Here is an 11429-nt window from a genome sequence, read left to right as displayed (position 1 = left end):
CTACCACAATACATTTCATTTCAATATTTGCAAAACTGACTGAGCTGTATGCTATCTTTCTGTTAGCTACTGAATAGCTGTGCTGGTCATTTTGAACTACATTGAGACCCAAAGCTAAGCAGTTCAGAGATTTACAGACAATGATTAGGTTCATGTCTCTCTTGTAAACGAGTCCTCGAGGCTCAATGGGATTAACCTGTCTAAATAAAGGTTGAATGAGGTTCTGAAAGCTTCATCAAAAAAACTTGTTCCAGTTTGATTAACCAGAAGAGTCCAGTATTAAATGAGTTTTTCTAAGCTTTCTCATTGCTTTTTTATTAAGAAAATCAAGAAAAGCTGAGAATGTGTCTCCCAGGAAAGCTAAATTTTTTTCAGTTAAATTTTATTGTGCTTACTAACTTATGACGGCTGAATAGAGTACATTACCCAACAATGGTTGAGACTCAACTCAGTCCAACACATTCTATTGGAAATAAATACTACTATTGGTTTGTAATAGTCAAATATTTGACCAATTATGACAACTTTGAAGCAGCTAAAAATAATCTCTGACATTTTCTGTTTATTTGGTGGGGCAAAAGGACATTATCAGCAGCAATATTTGAATTTTAACAAATGCACCCCAGCACTCCCAGAAACACTACCCCCTCATTAATTCATACGCAAACTAGTCAGGAACTCAACAAGAAAATAGAAGTATCTAAAAATAACAGTTTGCCACATATTTCAATGGTGTACACATATTTTTTATTTCAGTACTTTCTGAGTGATGCAAAAATAGTACAATAAGCCCATTTGCTAACACATGCTTCATAGAAATGTACACTATAACAAAGTATTGAATAAATCATGTCAAAGCTTAAATTTAAATGGAAAAAGAGGTAGTTCCCTTAACGTAGAAACCTCTGATGTTTGGTATGAAATGGTTCAAATTTTAGTCATTACCTTTTGAAATGATTTCCTATAACACACATTTTTTATGCAGTTCTGTTCTTAAGACACATTCAATCAATAACAGTAATTAGCTTTAAACAAACAACAAAAAAACAACAAAACATGTCTAAGAAATGAACACTCGTAGTGTTTTTTTCTACCGTCAACCAACCAGGAGATAAAAGTTTCTTCAAATTAAAAATGTTGATATAATAAAAATTATAGGGGAATTTAGTTAATAGAAATCTTTCGACTTTGGTGCATTAACAATTTTTGTCTAGAAATATTTTCAAGAAATGGTTTGGGATTGTTTTGAAGCGGGTGTTCAGTGGTTTTTTAGTTTCTCAGCTCATACCGGGGCCAAGACCAAAGCAGATTTCTGTCGTCTTAAAAAAAAAAAACAGTTTCAAAATTGTCTATGCAGTCTGTGTGAATACATTTATTTTTTACCTTTACTCTACCATTAATTGAGCATTTTGTTATTAGTTATATGAAGGTCTGTGGTTATGTTTCCATCAATGACAGTGGTCTGTTCCCACAAACACATGAAACAAGTAACGCTTGTTTGAACTGCAGTAAAACTTTGGTGTTATGTTTCGGTTAAGGATCCTAAAGTCACTGAAAGTTTTGAGACTGGAATCGTTTTCAGGTGGTGAAAATTTGCTTTGGTCTTTACCTGTTTACTACTGGTTAGCTCACTGGTCAAAATCATAGTAGACACAAGTCCAGAAGTAGGAAGTTAAAGCGACAAAGGGTGAGTGCCCCCTAGTGGCTGGCAGCAGTACAATTATCAGTCACAGCCTTTCATGTAAACAAATGAGACATTTGGTTGACTAAAAATACTTTTCAAAAAACTTTTTTCCTAAATGTTTATCTTTGTGGGGTTTTTTTTTTTTTTTCCAAACATTTGTTTAGTTTCTTTCAACACATAGTTCCCAACACTTCCTACATCTGGACATTTTCCAACATACCAGTAGGGAAATATAAACGAAAGCAACAATAAACACACGTGAGAGATTGATAATGGTTGCGTGCTGATAGTTAAAGGATGCACACAAAAATCAGTATCCATTATATCCAAAATGAGAAAGCACAAAGGCGAAAAAACTTTGCAACTCAGCATCCAGCTCCACCGAGTGCAGCTCGTCCACATCCACAGGAAAGACCAACCGTCTGAAACCGATTCCTGATATGGTTGCAAACATGTGATTTATGAAGTTAGGCTTGGATCATGCATGTTCAGATCAAAAAGAGAACGGAGTGCTTATAGTCTCAGGTGCAATGTGTGAATTGGAGACAACTAAAGCCTGAATTATTACATCTAAAGGCACATATAACACACATTTCTGTTATATCTGTGTACAAACAAGAAACACTGTTTACTTACCCAGCTCGTGATCAGAATGTGGATGTTTGTTTGTAGAGTACATCCTTCACTCAAGCCACTTTTGCTTTGGTTAAACATGTCCAAAATGTTCAATCCAAGTAATTCCTGCAGAGTGTACGTGCTTTTCTCGTGAACTAAATAATTCACAACGTTGACATAAGTGACAGCAGGGAGCTAGCCTAATAACTTATATCCACTGTGCACAGAAAACCCTGGCTAAGGTTTCCTACTAATGGTGGTTTTCTGGTAGGACTAGTTTCTGGAATGGTCTAATGGAAACTATATATTAGTTCTAAGATGCTTTAAGTGTCATGTTACCCTGTGATTGACAATATAACAGGTAACAGGTTGAAAGTGTGTAGGCAGGACCTTCGTATTGAGGACACTGCCCACATCCCTAATGAGCAGACTCTGGTTCCAAAAATAGGTCGTAGCCGCTCCTGTAAACCAGACACTTGGGCTTCAGTTTTGGACAATGGAAGCTGACGGAGTTGCTTATTTTATAACGTCAGTGGTCAGAACTAATGTCTCACCCCTTTCACATAACACCAGAGCTGACACACCTTGTTGCAAACACAATGTGAATTATAAAAGCATTGAAGCAAATTGCCATTATTATGAGTTGTTAAAAGAGATGGGGTCATGGTGTTTTTGGTTACTCTTATGTTTCCAGTTATGGTTTTCATTCTGATTTTTTTTTTATTTCCTGTTTTAGAAATACTGAGTAAGTTGGTCTTTGGGTTGCTTCCACTGACCTGCTCCTGTATGTAATTTATACTCCTCATGTTTACAGCCGTTTTTTCTTACTCACTTTTAACTTGTTTGTATTCTATGTTAGCCATTTAGTTCTTATCTTTACCCGTTTGGATCTATGCGTTTTATCCTGTGTCCTTTGCTTGTTTCTGCTGTGCAGCACTTTGGTTGACCTTGTTGCTGTTTTAAGTGCGTTATAAATAAAGTGGTATAGCCCCAGCTTTTCTTGCTCAGATGCCAGAGAACTGTTTTTATTTGTCTCCGTTCTGATCCTACATCCTTTTGTTAGCATTTGTTATTTCAACTTTAGTTGCTTTCCTTGAGTTTCTTCTTGCCTGTGAAGCGTCTTGTCTCATTTTTGGATAAAAAACTTTATTGATGCGAACGCAAGCCGGCTAACCGGCTCTTGGTTTTCTATTTGCATTTGGGTTCTTGTTCTGCCTTAGACAGACAAGTACTGACAGAACCCTAACAGTCGACAAGGAAAGGGTAAGCTAGCGTCAAGTCTTGAGGATGTGATGTAAGGAAGACAAACACCTGTCTGACCAGCTGAGATTTGAAATGGGAGCTCTCTGTCATGTTTTACACGTAGAGGTCCATGTAAACGCTACTAAGCTAGACGTCACATCTCCACGACACCGACTCAATGTAAGAAGCCTCACATTTTCAGATGTAGCTAGCTCGACTGATGGTTTTTAAATAACCAGATTAAAGAGGGACTTATCAGTGCAGCGACACTGCGAAACTGTTTTGTGTCGAGGTGGTTGTTTTGCCAATTTGAGACAAATGACTGGCGTTTATTGCAGGTAAGATGCTGACAACTCATAACATCTCTGTTTAACACTGCTCTGAAGAGGCCATACTATCGTCCTCAGTTTGACCTGAGTCAGTTCAGATAAAACAAAAATGATGTGATTTTACAATAGTCAATCAGGCGCAGTAATTAATATCACCCCCCCCCCCCAATTTTGTGCACTGTGATGAAGACACACACACAAATGCACACAAAACAAATATTTGTTTCACATTTGCCCATTTTAAGTCAGTCAGTCACAACCAGTGAGGTGCCTGGTTGATGCTAATTTCATGCTAGAACGGGCAACTGGCTCAAAGCAGAAACTGGAAACTGCAGATTACACGAAACGACTCCAAACATACCTTCTGCTTCTTCTACAGCCAGACCAGCAGAATCAGACCAGCAACACGTGAAATGTTTTCATGGCGCTGAATCAAATTTGAAGTTATGTAAGCTGGGGAAAGGAGGCGAGTAGAAGCAGCTTGATAAGCAGGCCAGCTGATCCCTCACCAGGAGTGGGTCAACAGGATCATCATCTGGTGAATTAAAATGGGATTGTAGTCGACTACAGCTTCAGCATCCTTAAAGCTTTACACACCTGGTTACCCAGAGGCAGAAATACATTTCACACAGCACGTTTAGGAATCAGAGAACAAAAAGAAATGTGACATGTAAGAATTCTGATGTCCAACATTTCTGAAAAAATAAAATAAGATGGAAGTGATGAAAGGCGTATGACAGTTGAAGTAAAGCAGAGAAGGGAGGAAACTGCAAGGATCACAGGCTCTGGCAGCAGGGGAGTTTGTTTCCTCTTTGCCCGTCCATGGTTGGGGGGACGCTGATGTCCACAACGTTGTTGCCTGGTGAATCATCGTGTGCAGATCTGTCCGATATTTGCCTCTGAGATACAATACGGTAAATTTCTGCGTGAAAAATGAAACAAAATCAACGACGACGTGTTGACAAAGTACGATGACTTACTAATTCAGGAGCGTACATAAAGCTGTTCGTCACTTCTCCTACCTGTAAGAATGTTCTTGAACGCTTCTTCGACATTGGTGGAGTCCAAAGCTGAGGTCTCAATGAATGACAGCGTGTTTTTTTCTGTAGATGAGAAGAAACAGGCAGTAATTTGTAGTTGTTCATTTTAGCTGCTGGAATGTGAACTGGAGCTCGTCCTCAGAGATTAATAACTCAACTCTGATCCGTAAAGGCGCACGTGCGTCAGTGCACTGGAGAAGGTCTGGTTGCAACAGGCACGATTCACTACTGTTTTTATGAACACAGAAACGCCCTCCACTTATTGCTAGTTCATAATTACACATACAAACTACAAAACAAAATACATCATTTTTTGGTGTTATTTTGTTTTTCAGTCACAACTACTGAGAAACAAAGAAGAAACTGTTCATCTCTTTAAGAGAGGGAAGGATTTTGTTTCCTGGAGGAGGTGTGGTCTTATATCAGGGACCACCTGTCAGAGTGATAATGGTCCACATGGACCACTTTCACAGCTGGAGTTGAGCGAGGCATCTGGCATGTGTGTCAGCAATACACCATTTAGAGGCGGCTGTGGCTTAGTGGTTAGAGCAGTCGTCCTCCAATGCAAGAGTTGGGGGTTTGATTCCACCAGCAGTCACATGCTGAAGTGTCCCTGGGCAAGACACTGAACCCCTCATTGCCTCCGATGTGTGTCCCATCAGTCTATGAATGGCAGTGATGGCGCAGAGGTTAGAGAAGATGGGCCTGTGATCGGAAGGTTGCAGGTTTAACTCCCCAGACTGACAACATCAAAATGTGGGTGGAAGAAGTGAATCGCCCACACCCGTCTCCACCCTCATTTGTCCCACTCTGGGCCCATGAGCAAGGCCCTTAACCCCCATCATCTGCTCCCAAACAGGTCTCTCTTGAAAATGAGTCTTCGTGACTCAATGAGACTACTTGTATAAATAAAGGGTAAATAAATAAAAAAATAAATATGAAATAACTCTGATTAGTCTTTGCATAAATATAGTAGAGTGCTGTATGAATGGGTAAGTGAGTGCACAGATGTAAATGTAAAGAGCTTTGAGTATCTTGATAAGGTGCTTTATAAGTACAGTCCATTTCAAATGTTTTGAGAACTCGGTGTACTCACTGAACTGCAGCGGCGTTTGTTTAAGATGAAAGATACACTGATCAACTGCAAAACATCCAAGACCCAAAACATTTGAGGAGGGACTTCTCATTGAAAATAAACGGATTAGTGTAAAAGTAAAGAAAATGTGTGTCGTGTTTGAAAACCGTGAGCTGACGGGATGAAGTGTGCACAACAAAACAAAGGGTGAGCGACAGAAGCTGGGGTTGAGCACTGCGCTGCGAGGAACTTCAGGCATCCAATGGAAGGAGTCCCCAGCTCCTCCTACTCCTCTACAAACAAACACCTCACTTGAGATAAAATGCAATAATTTACCTGCAAAGGCTCGAGCTTCATCCGTGGGCACGGCCCTGAGGTGGCGAAGGTCGCTCTTGTTCCCCACGAGCATGATGACGATGTTATTGTCGGCGTGGTCCCTCAGCTCCTTCAGCCAGCGCTCCACGTTCTCATACGTCAGGTGCTTGGCGATGTCATAAACTAGGAGGGCCCCGACTGCACCTCGATAATACCTAATGGTAATAAAGCAAGAAAGATCAAAGAAAATGAGCTGAATTAACGTGTCTAGACTTAAAAATATTTTACACGTAGTCTAAACTTAATACAAAATAACGTTAGTTTTATATTTAACAAACTTAGACGTAACACAAAGAATAAAACAACAAGCGCGCCACATTCGGCACATTATATACACCGTCGACAAACTGTCAGACAGAAATAAATCTATATGACTGAGAGGATTCTGTGTTTATTTGTTTTTCTTGTATCGTTTATTTTTCTTGTGTTGCCAGATCCTGCTGCACCTGTCCCTCATTGTCCTCCCCCAGGTGTTTGTAATTATTTACTTGTTAATGTCTCTATAGTCTGAGTTTCCTTGTTGTTCCCATCGGTGGATTGTCCTGTCTAGACATCATGTGCTGTCTCCCTCTGTGTCTCCATGTTCCCTCCATTCATGCAAGTATTGCTGCCACGCAAGCATTTTCTTTTCATTAATAAATATTATTTTACCTCTGAGGACCTTGAATAGAAACCTCGACCATAGAGCTGGGGTGGTGAAAAGATTTAGCGACATGCTATCTAGTGGTGGTACAAATGTGATTCATTAAATTATCTTAGGTGGATCAGAAGTTATGGCCCAGGCAAGCAAAGACATGGTTTTAACTTTGACCTTGATTTGTGACCTTGACCTTGGAGCTGGGATGTTGAAAAGTGTATGTGACCATCTGGTGACAATTCACATGTGTATGAAGGTTTGTTACATTATCTTGATGATCGGAAGTTATGGGTGGGACAAAAGAAAGTTTACAGCTGGACAGAGAATATACCATAATACAGTCGCCATTATAAAAAAATTATTGCTGTAAAACTTTGATTCAGAAAGATACGTAAAGGGAAAGTTTCCATTTTCTAAGACCTTTGATAACTTAAGTGTATCAAACGAATGCTGTTTATGTTTTAAGGCCAAAAAGCTTATTTCTCATTGCAAAATGCTGAAATCATTACAGCTTTAAATAAACTCACGCTGAGGTGATTGCTCTGTAGCGCTCTTGTCCAGCGGTGTCCCAGATCTGAGCTTTGATCGTCTTTCCGTCCACCTGGATGCTGCGGGTGGCGAACTCCACCCCAATGGTGCTCTTGCTCTCCAAGTTGAACTCATTTCTTGTGAATCGAGACAGAAGATTACTCTTCCCCACGCCGGAGTCTCCGATTAGAACAACTAGAAACAAAGCACCAAAATATGAGAGCAACCACGACGTGTCAGACAAACTACAGGCGTTTACTGGTATGAAGTGGGAGATTCAGAGACAGCCAGGTTCATATTTATTACATTTCAATCTCGCCTTTGACAAATTTTAGACAGATTGGCAAGCTTATTAAAAACTCCCCTTCTTCTTTCTGCTACTGTTGTTCACATAAAAACCTTGTCAGACTCTCCAATCTGCATGTCTAATTGTAAATAAAACCAATCACACTGTTGTTTCTGCATGATCAGGATGGTAAACGTGTATTTTTACTTTAACGTGTAAAGATACTCTCTTGTGTTTAGGATTTTATTATCAGATATACAAGTCAGCTCTTTGTCTGAAAAACAGGATTTACAGAAAAATGTCCTGATCATTCTTTGAGTCAAGTCTTAATTCTTCACTGTTTATAACTGTGTGAAGAAAACAGAAACATTTGCTTATATTATAAAGTAATATACTTTCACACTTATGCACAATACTACTAAAGTTACTGCAACAGCTTGTTTCTGTTAAACTTTATATACTTTTATCTTTCCAAAACTACAAATGTATAACTTGACAGATATGTTTAGTCTTTGACTGCAGAGAGTAGCTGTTTATTATATAGTAATGAATCTAGTTTATGATTTATAAATGTTGAAGGGACAACAGCTAGCACTCCTGTTAGCAACAAGCCACTTAATTAGCTTCATTTAACTGGTAGATATGTAATGTTAGTTTTAATTACTGACTAAAGACTATCGTGAACATTGAACTTTAAGTAATTAACGCTACGAATTAGCGGCATATCTGTACATCAACAACGATTGTATCATGTCTGACACTTTTTGTAGGAAAGCTAACTTTACTTTAGCATCTGACTTCCTTAGCTACTACTCTCACTTAACTGCAACAAAAAGGGCCATGCCGCTGTCATTTAACCACTTGTAAGGACGACATTACCTTTAAACAAGTAATCGTATTCATCGTCTCGAGTTCCCATATCAAAAGACTCTTTTTACACACTTTTCCTGCAAATATCCACAACTCTCTCCGTCTATCGGGGTAGCAAACACCGCCCTCAGGGAAGTACAAGCATGTGACTTTGGAATCGTCCAGATTGGCCAATAGGAAATCAGATCGTTTTGATTGACATATAGTTCAACCAATTGGATAAGTCCTGATAACAGACTAGCCAATCACAATGCAAACAGTAAAGACAACGAGGTATTATCTAGACAGCCTTTGTAGTCATTTAAAGGTTACACTGCACTGCGTTAAACCTGTAGACTATAAATCGATCAATTTGATATTTATTTATTTATTTATTTATTTATTTATTCATTTAAGTGGTGTTGACCTAGTTGAATTGTATATGTAGGCTTTAGAAGCGACTTGTGATAGTGTCAAGTTGGCAACAGGAAGTTGAATACAAATTTAGGGTTAAGCAATTTATTTCCTATTTACCTAGTAGTTAGTTTATATTTAACTTTGTTTCATGTTTATATAGAATTGCAAATAATTTCAAGTTTTTTCTGATCTAACAGATTTGCTTTGTCACTACAAAAACATTGCCTGATTTGCCCCGTTGACATAAAATACCCAACATAGATTTTCTTAACAGGGGCAAGATACATTACTGAGATTTTATTTATTTGTTTTTTTAACCACCCATAACTTCTCTGTGCTTTTCTTTCAAGGAGTCAGACATTTTTGTAGTCATAATGTTTTTTCAGTTTACAGTTTTTCAAACTTTCTGAAGAATTCAATAGTTTTCCTTTGAACTTTGGCTGTCCATACGTGCATGTTATAAGCACGATAACTTCCAAAGTAAGTGAGCTACCAACTTCTATTTTGGTGTGGGGCTGCAATGATAAGAAAGTTTCCTTTTGAAAATTGGTTTGCCAGTTCAAAATCAAAGATGGCCACTGCCATATACAGTATATTTAAACTTTCTGAGCTGCATAACTTGAAAAAATAAGCAACTGGCCAACTTTCTTTTTGGTGTGTGGCTGTATCTATGCGTAAGAAAGGTTTCTATCAAAAACTGGGTTCCTATGTCAGAATCTAAGATGGCCACCACCATATATGTAAACTGGCCATCACTATCATTTGAAAAATCGATGATTTCTAGTTTTTATATTGCTTAGAAGCAGGGCTTAATTTGTAAACGGATCGATGCCGGAACACAAATAGAGGGCAGACCGGCAGCGGACCGGGGTGTGGGTGGCTCTGGGATCTTCCCCCAGAAATTTTGAATAAAGTAGATGTGATTTCCTGCATTTTGGTGTATTTTAATAGGTTGTTAAACATCTATGTTTATCTACATTTGTAAACACTCCGCTTCTGTCGAGCATCCTCCCCCTCCCCCGTATTTGACGGTTTCGAGTCCGACTCTTCTCCGCTGAACTCCCCATGTGAAACCTCCAGGCGCCTCCTCCGTCTGTTCATTGCTGCCGTCTGTGAGCTCCTGCCCACGTACGACTGTCTGGTCGGCACTCACCCCTACCACTCTTTTAGGGAGATTTTTTTTTTTAAGGGTAAAAATGGAAATGCTACTTGAAGGGGCAGATTATATGTGATATTTAAGAAGTTGTGACTGTTGTGTTTAAAATTAATGTTTATGTAATTATTTTCAGTTAACATATCCAATATGTTTTATTTGTTCAAGGCAGTCATATTTGTTCATACCTTTTTATTATTGGTAAAACGGAGAGTTACTGGATCCAAATAAGCAGTTACTGGAATGCACCCTGTCAAAATAAGAGCTTATGGCTCCTGTTCTGGTAGGATCCGGCTCAAATTAAGAACTGCTTAGAAGTATAGTTTCCTCAAATGATTGGGTTAGCCGATGGGGTGGCCACAGATTAATTTCTGGTGGCAAGACCACCACTGGCCACCCCCTGGCTCCACCAATGCACCTAGTAGTGGTAGAATTGCTCCCTCTGCTCACCAGGATCTGTCACTCTGCGACACCTTGGACAAAGGAAAAAAAAAAAAAAAAACTATTGTACCTCTCTGTTCATTTACACTGTAACTCCTAGCCACTTGAATATCTTGCACCAAAAACATTTACGTGCATTCCCTGCTCAGTTCATGTCCAGAAAAACACTAATCTTGAAAACTACAAACATTCCCTCTTGTAATTGCTCTATTGCTCTATTCAACTGCTGCTCAACTGCCTGGCTGACATCAGGGACTGGATGGCTTAAAATTTATTGAGTTCCAATGAAAAGAAGTCTGAAGTCATGTTGTTCCCTCCAAACGACACGATCACAAACCACTGTATCGACCTCTCTGCTCTAACCCTGTCAGAAAAACAAAGAGTCACTAATCTGGGAGTGATAATGGACCCTTCCCTGAAGCTTAACAATCATGTAAACATGATTGTTAAATCATGCTTCTTCCAACTGAGGCGGCTGTCTAAACTGAAGCCCATATTGTCCAAAAAGAACCTGGAGACTGTAATACATGCATTCATTACATCTAGGCTTGATTACTGCAATTCGCTCCTGTTTGGTATCAGTCAAACCTCCATTGCACGACTACAACTGGACCAGAATGCAGCAGCCCGATTTTTAACCAGTACAGGCAAAAGAGAGCACATTGCACCAGTTTTGGCCTCCCTGCACTGGTTACCAGTTCACCTTCGAATCCAGTTCAAAACTCATGTATGTCTACAAATCACTGAACAGTTTTGCC

The 11429-nt window shown here is 39.2% G+C and overlaps 1 protein-coding gene across 1 annotated transcript; it reads right to left on the bottom strand.

The window, feature by feature from the left end:
* Nucleotides 1-4569: 4569 nt before the first annotated feature.
* On the bottom strand, nucleotides 4570-8805 carry LOC119430725 (ras-related protein Rab-11B). The gene is made up of 5 exons (XM_037698197.1): nucleotides 8691-8805; nucleotides 7525-7720; nucleotides 6322-6515; nucleotides 4893-4973; nucleotides 4570-4792 (listed from the first exon to the last, which is right to left on the bottom strand). The coding sequence occupies exons 1-5, from the start codon at nucleotides 8728-8730 to the stop codon at nucleotides 4647-4649; spliced, it is 657 nt and encodes a 218-aa protein (XP_037554125.1). The 5' UTR covers nucleotides 8731-8805; the 3' UTR covers nucleotides 4570-4646.
* Between the last annotated feature and the right edge of the window lie 2624 nt (nucleotides 8806-11429).

Source organism: Nematolebias whitei, chromosome 3 (assembly GCF_014905685.2).
Source record: "Nematolebias whitei isolate Nwh7 chromosome 3, NemWhi1, whole genome shotgun sequence".
Lineage (NCBI taxonomy): Eukaryota > Metazoa > Chordata > Actinopteri > Cyprinodontiformes > Rivulidae > Nematolebias > Nematolebias whitei.
Note: the sequence above shows the minus strand (reverse complement) of the source record. Positions and strands in the feature narration are given on the sequence as shown.

Bases quoted from the DNA above. Each gene is read 5' to 3' on its own strand.
- LOC119430725 (XM_037698197.1), bottom strand. From the start codon at position 8,730: ATGGGAACTCGAGACGATGAATACGATTACTTGTTTAAAG. The intron at 7,721-8,690 runs GTAATGTCGTCC...CTTTGTTTCTAG, and splicing joins ATACGATTACTTGTTTAAAG to TTGTTCTAATCGGAGACTCC. The intron at 4,793-4,892 runs GTAGGAGAAGTG...TTTTTCACGCAG, and splicing joins GTTCAAGAACATTCTTACAG to AAATTTACCGTATTGTATCT.